This window comes from Puma concolor, chromosome A1 (genome assembly GCF_028749965.1).
Source record: "Puma concolor isolate L17-30 chromosome A1, mPumCon1.1.hap2, whole genome shotgun sequence".
Classification (NCBI taxonomy): domain Eukaryota; kingdom Metazoa; phylum Chordata; class Mammalia; order Carnivora; family Felidae; genus Puma; species Puma concolor.
This window is the reverse complement of record NC_141667.1, coordinates 4606782-4623966: the sequence shown is the minus strand read 5'-3', so window position 1 is coordinate 4623966 and position 17185 is coordinate 4606782. Positions and strand designations below refer to the sequence as shown.

Genomic DNA, 17185 nt, shown 5'->3' with positions numbered 1-17185 from the left:
GACCTGTTCATTCTGCACAGGGAACTGCCCACCCCAGAGCAATTCCCGATTGTTTTTTTGTTTTGTTTTGTTTTGTTTTGTAAATTGTTTTTGACGTTTATTTATTTTTGAGAGAGACAGAGCATGAATGGGGGAGGAGCAGACAGAGAGGGAGACACAGAATCCGAAGCAGGCTCCAGGCTCCAAGCTGTCAGCACAGAGCCTGACGCGGGCCTTGAACTCATGAGCCATGAGATCATGACCTGAGCCGAAGTCGGGCGCCCAACCGACTGAGCCACCCAGGTGCCCCTGTTTTTTTTTTTTAAGTTTATTTGTTTAATTTTGAGAGAGACAGAGACAGCGTGAGTGGAGGAGGGACAGAGAGAGAGAGAGGGAGAGAGAGAATCCCAAGCAGGCTCTGCACTGTCAGTGCAGAGGGGTGGGGAGAGGGCCAAGACTGAGCAGGGGTGAGGCCTCCTCAGGGAGCAGCAGGTGCACCCCACCCACTCCCCCGTTTTCTGCTGTTGGCCCCGAACATACTCCTATACTCTGAAGCCAGACGGCTGCAAGTTTTCAGAGAGAAAAGAACACTGCAGGCCTGGCGTTTCCTCTAGGCTCTAGAATATATGTGTCCCTCACCATCTGGGACTCAGGCCCAGCAGGACGTGCTCTGCCACCTGAGCCCAGAGTAGGGCCCTGGAGGGGACAGTGGTGGCTGCAGCTGGCTGTGCTGAGGGAGCAGAGTCACCTGTGGATCAGCATCCAAGCTGTATTTGAACCCAGCTCTTCCAGTTTCTGGCTTGGTTGTCCCTGGCAGGTGGCAGAACCATCCCCTGGCTCCGTCTGCTTGTCTGTAAATCGGGGGCCATTAATAACAACACAAGATAACTCTCTGAAGTAGGTAAGGGTCCGGCGGGCACACCTGCTTGTGTGAGTCGTTCCATCCGTGACGGTGACCCATTACCCCCTGCTGCCCTTACTTCTGCCATTTCTACTGCGACTCCTGCCCCTCCCAGTGCATTCTGGGGACGTCCTGCCGCCCACACCCAGCAAATAAAACAAAAAAAATGTTTTTCCACCTTAGAAGATCTCCTGTCAATCTTCTGAAAGTCCCAGAGCTGGGCTCCTCCCCCCACCAGTGAAATCCCAGTCTCTGGGTTTGGGACTCACACATCAGGGGTTTTGAAGCTGATTCCAGGATGTACACAGGTTTGGGAGCAGTTGTCTCGGGCGGCTTGTTAGAGCAGAGCAGAGAGCCGGCCGCTGGTATGTCCGTACGTGTTTGCCAGGACTGTGTTTTCCTGGTGCCTGGACCCGGCTAACCCCATTTCTCCATGTTCCACCCGACGTAGGCTGGCACCGACGACCCGACGGCACCCTCCACCGTGCAACAGCTGAAACTCAGGTCCTCATTGAACCGGAGCAGCATCCGTGGCCATGTTACACTCTCTTTACCCCAAAAGAGCGATTTTGTTCTCGTCTTTCTCCACGTCTTCCCCCGCAAGGAAGCCTCTGTTCCATCTGGATCCAAGGGTCACATAATCTCCTCCGGTACTGACCTTCCCACGAGTGTCTGAAGCTCCTTTAGATAACAGGGGATTCAAAAGAGAACAAACTATTTCAAGATGGACTTACCAAGACCCAATGAGGGGCTGTCATTGCACGTTAATTCTAAACGCCTTGCCCCCTGTGCCTCGGGAGGGAATTCATCGCCCGTGGCGGCACGGCTAAGCCCTATTCCCGCGCGATCCGTTACCCTCCCGACCTGCCAGGGCGTCGTCTGTGTTGTTTTCTTCCAATGCCAGTGCCTCCTTCCATGCCAAGGCCGATCGTTTCCCTCCGGCTAGTTTGCCACATCTTCCTCCGCATGAGATCTTCTCTCCTTTGTATCTGCCCATTTCTGAAATTTAGACTTCTCTGTTTTGTTACCAAACGAGAAATGGCCCTTGTCAGTGTCGTTTAGGTGAGTTTGGGGGTAGCAGTTGCAAATCGTCGGGTGCTTCCTGCCTTCCGTGTGGAGGCTCGGGGTCTGCTGGGGAGGGGGGGTCCCAGTGCCGCACTTAGACATGGTTCCCAGGCTCACCCTGTGTGAAACTGACACATTAATGTCATCGCCCAGCATTAATATCTGAAAACACTGCAGGATCAAATGTGTTCTCTGCCCCCATCCAAGTTTTTTTTAAATTTTTTTAATGCTAATTTAGTTTTGAGAGAGAGAGAGAGAGAGAGCATGAGCAGGGGAGGGGCAGAGAGAGAGGGAGACAGAGAATCCGAAGCAGGCTCCAGGCTCCGAGCCGTCAGCACAGAGCCCGACGCGGGGCTCGAACCCCCGGACCGTAAGATCATGACCTGAGCTGAAGTCAGACACTCAACCGCCTGAGCCACCCAGGCATCCCGTCCATCCAAGTTGCTTTCTATCTTAAGATCGCATACACGCGTATCACCTTGTGTTTGTGCAACAACGCGCCCATCATTTCTCCCAGAGACCTGTACCCATCTTGCTCATTGTGGAGGCTCACGCCTCTGCACACGGGCATCGCGGGGGCCGCTGTTTTGTACTTGACCCTTTCACGCCGCCGACCCCGTGAATGCGGAGCCAGCATAGCTGTGCTCCTCGCCTCCCCGGCAAAGGCGACCGTTCACGCTCTTGTCCGCGTTTGCTTCATTAGCCTCGCGTGTCCCTCTGCTTCAGAGCTGTGTCCACCGGGATCTTCACGTCCTGGGCTACAGCTTTGGACGCCATGGGAATGACTCCCTCGTCCTCCTGGGAGGCGTGGGGGGCTTTCCTTACAGACAGATGCCTGGTCACTCTTCCTCACTTCTCGGCTCTTTGCATCTTTCTGCCCAGAGACCTAGAGACCCTGGTTAATCGTGCTCCGGAAAAGCAGCTGTCGTTATTATAAAATAGAAAACAAAAAACAACTAAGAAAGGGATCCTTAACAGTTGAGGGTGGTGGAGTGGGATGGGAGACCCGAGGGGCACTTTCCTGATGTGTAACGTTGTGTCGGGACGCGTCACAAAACGAAAGCAAACACCCACACGACTTTGCCTTTGCGGGCGGGGGAAGGAAGAGGGAGGTTGGACGTCACCCATGACGGCCTGCATGTTGCGGTGACTCCTTCTGCTTCACTTCAGAGAACCCCAAATAGCTCTCTGTTACTCCCCAAACCTTCACATGGTCGAGTTCCAACCCAGACGGTCTGTCCTCTGGGAATCTGGGCTGCAGTCAGGTGACAGGACCACACAGAGCTGCCGCCAGCCTGGCTGTTGAGCTCCAGAGTCTCTCTGGGCGGGAGGACCTGCGGTCCCTCCGTGGGTCCCCCTTCCATGATCCCTCGAGGCAGTACTGGCCCTGCCTCTGCCAGCATTCTCCGTTTCCCCACTGCACTGACGCGCTAGGTGATGGCTGTTAGGTCCCAGCCTTGTCTCTTCCCTGTCGGGCTCTCGCTCACAGCCTCCCTGTGTTAGGAGAAATGGGATCCCTTTTTTATTGGCACTGGCTGATGTCACCGGTGACACAACAGTATTTTAAGAGCAAGCCACAGGAAGCCATTCGTTACTTTCCACTGCTCTGGTTGGAAGTTAGCAGGGTTACATTTTATCCTCTCTATGTACTAGGTGCGGTCATAAACATTTCTGTTATGTAAAGTCAAAGCACTGAAACATTTATGAATGTAACCATGCTAACAAATCCTCACAAATATCATTGTCTACTCACTATGCATTTAATAATTCTTTTCTCTATGGTAACGTTTTGGACCAGTCAAAAGAGGGAGAATTTGATGTTGGAAAAATGACACTACGAATAAGTCCCATCGATTTTTATTAGTTTGGTCTGGCACGGTTGACCACAGCCAAGATGTTTGAAAGGGGATCGGCCTGAAATGTGACAAAGGCATAATTCAAAACTAGGACAGGTCTTGACGAATCGTGTGAAGAGAGGGGAGCAGAAGCACGGATGGCTCAAAACAATGAATAATAAAAATGCTTTTATGCTTCGAATTGAAATATTTATCTTGCGTTTGCAATCGGAGCGTGTTTCACACGCTGCTCTATTTACTGTGGGTTGTTGACTCCACTGCGACCACAGATGCTGAGGGGAGGGACGGCCCGAGGACGTTGTGGGAATAATCTGGAGGGTGGACGATGCGTGTGTGGGACAGACAGCAGCACATAGTCGTGATGCTGGGACACGGCCGTGCCCTCCAGGTAGATCCGGGTGTCGTCCAGAACCACGCCCACTGCCCTCACACCCCCGGGACTTCTCTCTTGGTCAGTGGAACATTGGCATTCGCCATGTGGGCAAAGGCTTGGAAGATGCCGGTGCCACAGGGCTGGCTCCCCGGCCTTCTGTCATCGCCACGAGAGGAACATGCTGGGTCAGGAGGAGGAGCAGAGACACACATGGAATGGAGCCTGTGCTGTGCCCAGCTGGGACCCGCAGGAGTGTCGGTCAATAAATCCTTGTTGTTATAGGAGTTCAGATTTTTGTGCTGGCTGCACAGTATTATTACGGCCATAGATGCCTGATAATACCTACTCTCATTGGGTTTTCTCTTAAAAACAGACTAGGACACCGACCCAAACACCTCGTTATCTTCCTTTCCTTCCCTCCTGTGTGCCCCCTCCTTTCTTCCAGTGCGTTAGGCACCTGAGATGGAGGGACGTATCATGAAAATGACCAACAGGAAACTTCTCCTGCCACGAGGAATAATACCTAGTCTTGCTGGATGTTGGAATCTGGGGATGGAGGGGACTTCCGAAGCGAGGGAGGCAGTGCAGGTGAGTGTACAGGTCTCAACTGGGCATCACTCTGCTCTACCTATTGTCAGTGTAGACTCGAGTCACTACTTGGTATCTCTAAGCCCCAATTTTCTCTTCTGTAAAATACCCATAATTGTACTAATCTCACAGGCTTTTGCAAGAATTAAATGAGCCAAGGTAGATGCATATGAAATATTCAGCACTGACCTTGGCCCGTGGAAAGTGCTGGGCACGGCAGCTGGTAGTCATTACAGCAGGACCTGCCACCGCCGGAGAGGGTCCACCGGCTGAGTGTGTCCATTGTGTGGAAAGGAGGGAAACTGAGGCCTGGACTCGCTGAGGTTACCGAGCGGTGGGCATTTTTGTCTGACACTTCCTTGTCCTCTGTGAATTGTGAGACCTTGACTGGTTTCTTGTGTGATGGCAACTCTACGGCATGTCCCCCTGAGCCCCCAGAATCACATCAGTGTGGGCAAATCCCACAATCACTTTTGAATCCTGCACACGTAATATTTCACAACAGGAGTCTGGAGGAGCATGCGTTTTCCAGCCCTGTTGCATGGAGGGTAGATCGTCCCGAGGAATACCAGGATCCAGTCTGGCCTCTCAGGACGAAATGCAAATGAACTTGTACAGACCACCTGCTACCTTTCAGACATTAAAGTGCAAAAGAAGATGAGAACAGTCAGTGCACGAGCTCTGTCTCTCAAGGAAGGTTTCTGGCTTCTCTGTGTGTTTTGAAGAAGCTACCTTGGTTTACAGTGACACTGGTAATAGTTATAAACGATGAACACTCTTCGTCTTGACTTAGGGAACATGGAAACAGCATTTAGAGTTTTACTCGATCTTTCTGTCATTTCGCTGACCCTTCTTGGATTATCGGTGTGAAGAGAGAACACGGTCCAGATTCAGTTCGTAAAGTTTCTCATCTTTGTTCACTACGCAACTAATCAACTCCATTTAACAGACATCAATAGAATCTTCCAATATTTAAGGCGAAACTTTCTCCATAGCATGAAAAGGGGCCATGAGATGTTCCCTGACCCCAAGGGGACTGTCCTGAGTCCTATGTTCCAGATTGAGTTTCCCAGCAAATGGCTCTGAAATGAAGATTTGTGTGCAGAAAGTTAATTGGGAAGCACTTTTGGGATCCACACCTGACAAAGAGGGAGGGCAGCAGGAATGGACAGAATGGGGAGCTGAGCTGTCTTGCGGTCCCAAGAAAGGCCTTAGCCAATCCTGTGGGGAGCTTTGGAACTAAGAAGTTCCTATTGGTGTGAGGGAGCTGGGCCTGTGCATGGCATATGACCTTGGGCGAGGTAGGTCTCTTCAACCAGGAGCCAATGCCAGAGTGGCTCTCAGCTGAGAGCTGCCAGCTGCCAGCACCACGGGGTGAGGGTCGAGCTGTTCGCTGCAGCCCAGCCCATTACGGTGCATGCAGGAGTACTATAGGGTCTGCAAGAGAAACTCTAGGAGAACTCAAATCCAGAAAAGATCTTCCCAGGAAAGGTTGAGCTAATGAGATGGGCCCAGCACTATGGAAACTGTTTGCGCATCGTATGCCCCGGGGGTGTGTGATCAGCTGGAGGTGTCAGAGCTTCAAAGGCATGTGGGACAAGGTTGGGTAAAAGAAAGTGAGGTGCAGCCCAACTGTTCGGACAGTGGAGGCGAGGAGATGGTGGAAAAGTGAGTGATGGTCGTGGAGAGCCAGGCTGAGACCAGGTTATGGAAAAGCGTAAGTGGTAGGCTCACCTTTTGGACTTCTTTCTCCAAAGTCTGCATATTTCTCATCGACTCGGACTGAAGCGACGTGAGCAGAGCTGAGCCGCAGCCCCTGGAGAGGAGAGCGGTCGAGGGACTAGTTAACTGGTGGTTCTAGAAGCCCAGCTAAGAAGTACACCTAGTGAAACAGGGTAAAACAGAGCTGGTCAGGCAGGAGCGTGCGCCGTGGCGGAGGGTCTCGAGGGCTGGACTGAGAGGTTCGGAGTTTATTTGACCCCAGAGGGACACTGTAAAGGTTTTGGGATCTGGAGGGCCACAAAAGAGCGTGACCGAAAATGGTGTGGGGGGGAGAGTCAACACCTGTCAAAACAAGCTGGTCAGAAAGCTCTAGAAGCACTCCAGTTATGGATCAACAAATGCTTCTCAAGACTCTGTGTCAGTTCCATGAGGGTATCGAAGAGTGGACCCCAGACCCTGGCCTTGACAGCAAATGCCATCTTACAAAGTGTTGTCACTGTATCTGCTGAAGCCATGAAGAATTATAGACAAAATACGTGTGCATTGCAGATAAATACGTCTCGTTTAAAACGAATCAGCAATGCAGTCCTGGCAGAATGACGGATTAGTGGCTTTTGTTTTGGAGACTGGTATTTTTTTTTTTTTCACGTTGAGTATGGAAGAGAATATGATGAAATCCAATGAGATGGAAACATGTGCTTTCCACTCATCTGAACACGGGGGCAGCCAATATCAATTACCATCATTAATTAGAGTTAATCAATTAAATCATTAATTTCTTGAGTCATTGGCAATAAAAAGCATGACAATGTATATTTGCCAAAATGATTTGCAATCTCCGTGAAAACAGTAATTCAGGAATTAAACACAAAGAAATTCGGTTAATTTTCATTGCTTTTACTTACCAAAGCAGTTAATTACAAAGATTAGTCAGAAATTGATACAAATCAAAGTATGAGCTGCAGTGAGGAAGCATAGGACAAAGTCATTGCTAAAAGGCGAAGTATTGGTATTAACAGTTAAGTAATTTATTTTATGCAAAACAAGAGTTTTCATACTGCCTGTCATGCAAATACTAGAAAGAATAGCTCATGATAATAATTGGAAAGCTCTTTGCGGATGCAAGCTTCCTTTTAAATACTTGAAAAAAGTTGGGGCGCCTGGGTGGCTTAGTCAGTTAGGCGTCTGACTTCTGCTTAGGTCATGATTTCATGGTTCATGGGTTAAAGCCCCCAATCGGGCTCTGTGCTGACAGCTCAGAGCCTGGAGCCGGCTTCAAGATTCTGTGTCTCCCTCTCTCTCTGCCCCTCCCCTGCTCCTGCTCTCTCTCTCTCTCTCTTCCTCAATAAATAAGAAAATAAAATAAAGTAAAATAAAATAAAACAAAACATTAAAGAAATTTAAATACTTGAAAAAAGTAACAACAACCGAAGCAAAACTTTAAACCAAGAGAAAACCATTGGTGCTATTAAATTAAAGTTATTTAAATTACTTCCAATTGCACACACTTTATACGGTAAGCCCGCCCACGTCAAGGAAGGGAGTTACTGAGTTACACAAGAAGGGAGTCAGGATCGCAGGGCTTCATCCTGCCCCAGGACCCTGGCTGTGAAGGGCTTGCACAGGATTCCGCAAGCCCAACCCTGGGAAAATGTGCTCAGCTCTGCACAAAGTATGGAAACTAACTGCAGGGCAGAACCATAAGCAGGCGGAGAGTGGAGGGGACGCTGCTTTAAGGAGGAAATGGCACTTGTGGGGTTAAGAAGTCCACAAACTTTCTGGTACAGGTGCATCATGATTTAAAGGAGAGGGACCCTTCCCTAGCTGAGGCAGAAAAATGAAAGCTTTAAAATAAAAAAGGAACACACATTTTTAACGTAAAAATTAAACACTGGGGCCAGTTCTAAGATGTCACAAACCAAATAAATAGAAATGATGGTTCTAAGTAACCAACCCCTGTGTTCTAAATATCTTTATTTACTTAACATGGCTTTCCATGCCCCTGTGAGACGGGGATGCCTATCCCCAGTCTACAGATGAGAAGACTGAGGCATGGGGAGGAGGGTTGTTGTCCGGCCACAGAGCAGCAGCAGAGCTGTGATACCTTCCCAGTGGGGCTCCTGAACCGGGAGTTTAACCAGGACACTATTCAAAAAAATAAAAAGAGCTTTATAAATCACCGAAGAAAAGACAACGCAAAAGACAAATGGGCAAAAAGTTGAATAGCAAATCCGGAGAAGAGCAAGTCCGAACGGGCCGTAAAGATGTGAAAGCTCAAATTCAGACATAAAATGTCTCCCGTGAATCAGCTCCTGTCCCTCAGCCAAATGCCCCTTGGTGATCTGGGACAATGGCAGGTGGACACCCCCAAGACCCCCTGGCCGCAGCCCGTAGTTTTGGTGTCCTCAGAAGGACGCCCTGTTGACCCTGTGGCCGCAGATCCCTGTGCCCTGCCCCGCGTGGCTGTGGCGGGCTGTCTGGTCTCTCTGGGCGCAGGAGGGGACCTGAAGCTCCAGGCCACTAACCAGAAAGGATGGAGGCTCCCTCAGCAGAAAAGGTACCACGTTGGAAGAAGCGCTGTTTCTCTGGGACGCTGAGGGCTGAGATGCACTTGAACTGGGTCAGGCTGGTACCCTAGGACGTGTGGGAAGATACGATATGCTTGCGATTACTTAAAGCGCCAGAACATTCATATTTTTAAAGCTGCGGGTTTACTTTTTAATAACAGAAGCTCCGGCTAGAAAATCGTGGAAATGCTGTAACTCCTAATAAACGAAGTTTTGCTAAAAGTCATCCTATTTTTTTCTTAGGCATTCCAAACATCAGATTCCTCCTCTTCTCAGAGGGCGGCTGTGTCTGAAATTTGAGACCTCTAGGCGTCCCAGCTCTGCAGATCCCGGGTGGACACAATCCAGAGAGGGGCAACACGAGGAAGACAGCCCCACCTGTCGGCATGATATGCCCCGATTCGAGAGATCCCCCCGAAAACAAATCACCAGAGTCCAGAATCAAAGCCAAGCGGCAAGGGTCGTTTATTGCAGGTACGAACCCGGGGTCCTCCACGCACTGGTTCCCGGTGATGCTAAGAGGCCCCGAGTAAGGATCTTACAGCTTCTTTTATAGACAGGCACAAACAAGTTAGGGATTTTTTTGAGGTTACAGAGCTGTTGTTGGTTAACATTTAAATTTGAACGCTCAGCAGAACTTGATTGGTTCCCGCCTTTATTTCAAACCACTCAGCAGAACTTGATTGGTTCCCGCCTTTAGGTCAGACTACAACCGGGTGCACCCTGGCTGGTTTCGCGAACGCGGGGGAGGGGGGGGAAGGTCTTTTCTTTGCAGTTGTGAGTACACCTGGTAATTTTTCTCTTAGTCTCTCAGGCACAGCTCTCGGTGCGGCCGTGGGACGATGCCCATTGGTGGGGACAGGCGCCCGTCTGCGTGTACCCCTGCAGCCTGTACGAACAAGTCCACACACAGTCTTTCGAGGTCAGGCATAGATTTTCGGTCTAAATACTCATTTTGTGTGCAGAAAGAAATGATGCCTAATTAAGAGGGCGCCTCCCTCCCACTGCGTGGCTGCCAGAATAACAAAGTCACCCTAGCACCCCCATTTTCTGCTTCCTTTATCACCCAGCAAGGCCTGGCAGACTTCTCTAGTGAGCCTGCGTTCCGTGCCCGGAGAGCCATAAGGGGTAAACCCAAGGCAGGAGGTACTGAATACGGCCTGTTACCCATTTGTATATGTGGGCTGTTTTCTTTAATAACAACAAAAAAAGCAGGGGCGTCTGGGTGGCTTGCTCGGTGAAGCATCTGACTTCGGCTCAGGTCATGATCTCACGGTTCGTGGGTTCAAGCCCCGTATCGGGCTCTGTGCTGACCGCTCGGAGCCTGGAGCCTGCTTCCGATTCTGTGTCTCCCTCTCTCTCTCTGCCCCTCCCCAGCTCGTGCTCTGCCTCTCTCTCAAAAATAAATAAACATTCAAGAAAAAAAAAGCGCAGAGTTTTACAACTAGATTTTCTTTTCACCTGGCACAAAGAATTCAGCCTGTTACTTAATGTACAAAAGACTGGCTGCAGGTGCTGGTGCACACGCATAATTTGCGCGCGCACACACACACACACACACACACACACACTTCCCCTTACTTTCCATGTCAGTTCTGATTCCAGACACTGTAGCCTCTTCCTCCGCTGCTATGTGAATGTCGAACTAAAGGCATCCGACAGACATCGCGGGCTCCTCTCCCAGGAGTGACCAGATGACCCTGGCCAACCTCTTTGAAAACCCAGTGCCGCCCACCCCCCGCCCCCAGCCCTGCTCTTTCTCCTGAGCGGTTGGTTACCGGGCGGTGGGGAAGGGCCGACTGCATCTGCCGCGTAAATCAGGTGCAAATGGAAGACCGGAGCTCAGAGTTACCACTGGGGACACAAAGGGCCCGGGTGTACGTAATCAAGTATTTTACACTTGGTGCACGGGGGACATCTTTGGGGGTTTTCCCCGAGAAACACCAATGGGTCCTCTCCTTTTGCTCTCCACTGGGGAATTTTGTAATTTGCAGTTTAGATGTAAATTCATGTAAATCAGCACTTATTTTCAGATGAAATCCTACCATTGAGAACAGTCTGGAGGCATTCTCCAAAGCCAGCACGCATTTGATCCCCATATAATTTCTTGGCATGTGGATTAAGCCTGCAATAAGGGTGGTAAGCTCACGATTGGGCACACAAGACAATTGACCCTTATTCTGCCATAAGGACAGGGAAATCGAATTGTAACGCCTTTTCCAGCATCTGAGACAAAGCAGGGCCGAATGCCAGTTCAGCTAATTGGCTGGAACGAATTCCGTCCGGCACCGTCCTCGTGGGGTCAGTTGTATTCTCTTTTCGCCTTGGGTCCCAAGAAAGCGCTTCATCCCTGGCCAGTTTATTGCCAGTCGATGTGTTTGGTTTCAGTAAAGCAAGAGAAGGTATGAAAGTCAACCCACAGTGACCACCCCTCGCAGGCAGACCTCGCCACAGGGCTGTGTCCTGGTGAACGAAGCACGTATCATTCTGATGATCCCCTCGGTGTGGATAGGAAAGCCCCGATTGGAACACCTGGTGAAGGAAGGCACTGCAATACTCCAGTCTCTGGAAACAGAGATGATGACAGGACATGCGGGGTTGCAGCTCTCACTGTGGATTGAGAAAATGAAGAGAAGGTAGGGAACGTCCTCCTGAAGGCTAAAGACACGAGATAGCTACAGACGCACTACATCAATTGGTCACGTGACACAGACCTGTGATTACATAGATTGAGATGAACTTCAGAAAAAAAGGCAGGAGCCTGAACTAGAAGAGGACATCGCTGGGAAAAGCGTTAGATCATGGGACAGAGTATCCACGTGGACTGAGGGTCAAGAGGCTCCTTGGGTGTCTTTGGAAGGCGCGTGTGCTGGCGGTCACGCTGAGCAAGACGAGGCCGTGGTCAGAACAGGATGCTCACAGACGGTGCGGGGTCCTCGGTGAAACCCCGGGGGATGGAGTGAACCAGGCGGGGTCTCGGCGGGCTCTCCTGGGGCCGGGGGTATCCAGTAGACGGCACACCCTCTCTCAAGGGTGCCAGGAGAAAGAATCCTAATGATCATGAGAAGAGTCGTGACTTTTTTTACCCCTTACGACTCCTATGAATCTATTGTTATGGTTAGACCGCTTTTGAAATATGGAGGGAGAGCTCTTGCTGATTTTCTGCTTGGCTTCTGTTGTAGGAGGTTTGATTTCGCGGTGGGGGTGGGGCTGGCTTGAAGCTGAGAGTTCGCGGTCACCTTCAGCTGTCATTCTGTCTAAAGACCTCTGCGAGGTGGCCGGCTGACCCCCCCACCCCCCACCCCCGGCTGTGGCAACAACCTCCGTGCACCTGTAGGGACCCGCCAGCATCTCGCAGGCCAGGAATCAGATGGGAGGGAAGGAGCAGGTGGGCCTTAATTAGCACCAAGAGCCGGCTCATTAGCAGTGAGGGGCGGCTGGCGGAAGCCAAGCAGGCAGCAGTCCTTTTAAAGGGGACAGACAAGGCATCAGTGACGAGCCGTTATTAAGAGGCAGACAGAAAGGCTGCAGCTAAATCATTATGCCCATTCCTGTAATGAGAGGCCACCAAATAGAAGCGCCCCACCCGAGAGTCCACACATGGAGGGCAAGGGGCCACTGGGACGGGGAGGGTCCTGCAGAGAGCAGGGACAAGGCTTCGGCACTCGAAGGATGGGGAGTCTGAGGGAAGGACGGAGTAGGAAGATTGAGTCAAGGGAGAACAAAAGGGGCTGCCATGCTGAGGATGGCGACCAGCTGTCCCTTCCGTCCAGTGAGGCTGCAACAAAGGCAGTGAGCGGCTGGGGTGGTGGCCAGAGGGGTGGCATGTGGGGGGAGAGGGGGAGGGCCTGCGGCGGGGGTGCTGAGATGCCAGCTATAGTTCTCAGGGTGGATTTGCGGACTAGCCTGCCCGATCTTGGGAAACACGCGAGGGCTCGCTGGTTTCACTGGCTGCACGCGGGGTGGGGCAGGGCACCCCCTGGAGGTCGAGGCCTGCACTACTTGGGGGGGGTGGGGGCCGCAGGACCCATGGGAGGGAGGGGTGGTGGCTGTCGGAGGCCCCAGCGCTGGCACACCTGTGGGGGACAGGTGCACGGCTCAGACCTCCCCACGTCCCATTACAGGTCAAGACCTGACCTGACGCTGAGGTTTTCACCCGTGTTTCCACCTCCTTCCGGCCCTATTTCCAGGACAAGGTCCAGTTCAATTCACCTTGCCTGTTTCTACCAGCCCAACTGCCTGGGAACACCCTGCCTCGTAAGTCTGCAATAGTGTCAGCAGCCCACAGCAGAACAGAGCAAACACCTCCGAGCGGAGACCCATTTTCAGAATCACTTTTGAAGGAGCAAGTGTGCACTTCGATTCCAGAGGTGCTGGCTACCGGTGTATCAGGAGTCATCTCTCTCGACTCTTTTGAGAGCAGAGGCTGTACGTTCAGCTCCTGGGAAGCGGCAAAGCCTCTGCCTCAGAGAGGCTGTGATTAGTGGAGGGTCCCTCCTGGGTCTTGCGAGCTTCTGCTTCCTCAAGGCACTGCTCCTGTCTCCGTACTTCTTGGCTTGGGGCGCTATAATGGGAGGCGAAATTCACTTATTGAAGCCTTGCCTAGGATGGACAGAGTGTCAGTACAGCCAGGGCTTGCTTTTCTTCTGTGATCCGCCTAGAAATCCGTCTCTTTTCTGTGTTTGTCGCTAACAGCACCAGACCCGCTCGATGACTCATCTCAGCCGTCCCCAGGCATGGTCGTGCTAGCTTCATGGACGGGACGGGAACAGTCAATAGATCCGTCCCTGAGCCGTGTGCAAGTAGATGACAGAAAGAACGTCCTAGCCAGCCAAATGCCTTGTTGGCTTGAGATGATCTTGTTGGTTTTACTGGAAAAGGCGTGGGGTCTACTATGTGGTGTGGTGTCCGGGGAGAGATGGGCCTATGACCAGGCTGACATCTCTCCATCAGTCCAGGAGCCGGTAGGAGGAGCCTACCGCCCCATTTCACCTGAATCTTGGACTCATTGTGAGCACCTACAAGTTTGTCCAGGAAAAGCACTTTGGTCGATTGAAAAGTAAGATATAATTTACATATCATAAAATTCACCACTTAAAGCATTTTTTAAAGTATATTCATAAGGTTGTGCACCGTAACTGTTAAATAACTCCAGAATGTTTTCATCACTCCCAAAAGAAATCTCATACCCCTTAGTGGTCACTTTCCCCTTCTTTACTCCCCAGCCCCTGGCAATCACTAATCCATTTGCTGTCTCTGTACATTTACCTATTCGGGGCATTTCATAGAAGTGCAGTCGTACAGTGTATAACCTTTGGTATCTGGCATCTTTCATTTAGCATAATGCCTTCAAGCTTTTGATGGCTGAATAACACTCCATTTTAGAGATAGACCACACTGTGTTTATCCATTTATCAACTCATGGAAATTTGGATTGTTTCTATGGTTTGCCACCGTTTGTTGGTTAAGAATAACATTGTTTTGAACGTAAATGTACAGGTTTTTGCATGAACACGTGTTTTCAATCCTCCTAGATGTATACCTAAGAGTGAAAATTGCTGGATCATAGGGTAATTCTAGGTTTAACTTCAGAAGAGCTGCCCGTTGCTTTCTCCAGTGGGTGCCCCCCTCCATGCTCCCGGCAGCGATGATGACGGTTCTCATTTCTCTGCATCCTTGCCAACACTTCTTTTCCGCTTCTCAGATGATAGCCGTCCTAAGTGGATGTGAAATGGTATCTCATTTCGGCTTTGATCTGCAGTTCCTCAACTGCTAATGATGTTGAGCATAATTTTTGTGTACTTGTTGGCCATTTTGGAAAAATGTCTCCTTTGGGAAAATGCCTATTCAGAATCTTTGCCCATGTTTTCATTGGGCTGTCTTTTTTATCGTGGAGTTTTAAATGTTCTTTTTATATGTTGGATACATAACCCATATTGGATACATGATTTGCAAATATTTTCTTCCAACCTCTAGATTACCTTTTACTTCCGTGATAGTGTCCTTTGATATATATAAGGTTTTAATTTTGCTGAAAGCTTGGTCAATGTTCATCTTAGGTCTTACGTCAGGGTCAACTGGCTGGCTCAGTTGGAAGTGCGTGAGACTCTTGATCTTGGGGTCATGAGTTCGAGCCTCACGTTGGATGCAGAGATTAATTAAATAAATAAACTTAAAAAAAGGCTTAGGTCAGTGTTTCCGAACTTGTTTTCAATGTCAACCATTAAGAAGAAAATTCTAATTTATTTAACGAGATGAATTAAATATTGAGGAATGGATTTTGGTCAAGTAGCACTGAGCTTTGAAGGGCCACAAACCATTGCAACATATAAGATTTCTTTCCCTCCAACAATCAGTTTTTACCTGGGGGAGCAACGTTGTCACCTCAGTTTCCCTGAGAATGCAGGAATTATTAGGTCAAAGCTATTGCTCTTTACCTAAACTTGGATGAGACTGGGAGAAAGACTTGAGCCCACCATCTGTGTGAGTTAACCTGCTCTTGTGCTCCAGAAATGGTCCCAGCCCAGAGATACTCTCTACCTCCTTAGGTCCTACACGATCCTTCTCAGCTAAACCTTTACGGACTGAAAATAAAAGCACCAATGGTTTTGTTCTTCCCACGCAGTGCAGACTGGGACCTTGGGCTGCTAACAGTGCCTTAGGACATTTCCAACAATTGTTCAATTTATACAATCTATTGCTTATCATACAGTATGGGCTTATAGCTGGGTTTCTATCTGCCAGTTGTGGCTTGCTTGTATGTAACTGTTGAAATGATCATAGACATAAGACAGAAGTAATTTCTGTTGAACTGATCATAGACACATAGACACTTAGATGTTGCTAGGTGCCGATCTGAGATGTGACCAACTCTGAGCTAATAGCTGAAATGAGTGTTGTGGATAATCTATGAATTTCTGTTTGTTACTTCTCTATCCCGATTCGTCAGATAATTAAGCACAGCCATCCCAGGTAGCCCCTGTCATTGCAAAGCCTGCTGTTTTGCAGGAAGCATTTTATTTCCAAAGAAAGAAGAAAGAAGGCAAAATTTGATGTAAGGTGTAGTTAAAACCCATCGTGGCTTCTTTGTCTCCTCCTCCTCCTTCATCTCTTTGCAGTTGTACCAAATAATGCTTTCTTTTCTAATTTTAAAAGTAGGCATCATCCTCGTCTAGAGAAGATTGAAAGATTAATGGCCTCAAAACTGTTGTAAATCCTGCTTCCTTGTTGCACTTCTTAGTAGTTTGGGGGGCAACGAATACTTCAATTTTGAACCTCTCTGCACATCAGGAATCCGTTGGGTTTTCTTAAACAATTTCTTAAAACCTTTAATTATGTAGGGCAGGGCAATGTGCTCATCAGTCAGATATGCATGCACAAGGTATGCAAATCCATAGCAAGAATGCTTTAAAACTAGTCCTCTTTATGTGTCGAATGTGGTGCTCACAGGAACTCATAACATATTTCCCCTTTTTTTTCATGGAAGGCAAGTTGCATCTGAATCTTTAGAAAAAATTGCCATTCCAGACTAAGTAAAAATTTTGGTATGAGATGATAGTTAAAAGCACAGATTCTTTATTAAATAATTATTCATCATCTGTTATGCAGAAAATACCTTGTTGGGTATCACTAAGGCTACAAAGTAACACGACCTTGTGTCTCTGACCACAGACAGCTCGTTATCTAGTGAGTCAGGATTAAAACACGCACAAGAAACTGCAACCAAACCACTATGTCACCAGTTTCGTCAGGAGAGATATGACCGAGTCTTGCATTTCAGATGAGGGCTAGTTCAGCTTGGGTGATGCACGGGCAGGTCACATTTCAATGAGATTCTAAAAAAATAAACAGAATTTAAGAAAACAAATGAGGGAGAACATTCAGGAGGTGTATACGCAAAGAGGTGGAGGGGCAGGAAAAGGAAGGAACAGCATCCAATGATGACTGATGACGACCCAGAACACACTTAAGGGACTAGGTGCGTGGAAGGATGCAGCCAGACTCGCCAGTGGCTGCTCTTGATCATTCCTGAGCACTGAAGTGATACAGTCACGTGAGAAGTGGTCTGAGATTGGATGAACCGGAGGCAGCGTGATGGTTTAGAAGCATCTCATGGGAGTTCAGGAGTGAGGTG

The 17185-nt window shown here is 49.3% G+C and overlaps 1 protein-coding gene across 3 annotated transcripts in view; it reads left to right on the top strand.

Annotated features, from left to right (window-relative positions):
• MED10 (mediator complex subunit 10) overlaps positions 1-17185 on the top strand; it is a 261409-nt gene that overhangs the window by 177915 nt on the left and 66309 nt on the right. For 2 of the 3 annotated variants that reach the window (XM_086675687.1, XM_086675688.1), the window contains one exon: positions 1332-2901. The exons of the other annotated variant lie outside the window; for it this stretch is intronic. In XM_086675687.1, the coding sequence (XP_086531813.1) occupies positions 1332-1556 (225 nt within the window). In that variant the 3' untranslated portion in view covers positions 1557-2901. Of the gene's footprint in view, positions 1-1331; positions 2902-17185 lie in introns of those variants that run through there. 3 annotated transcript variants of the gene reach the window in all.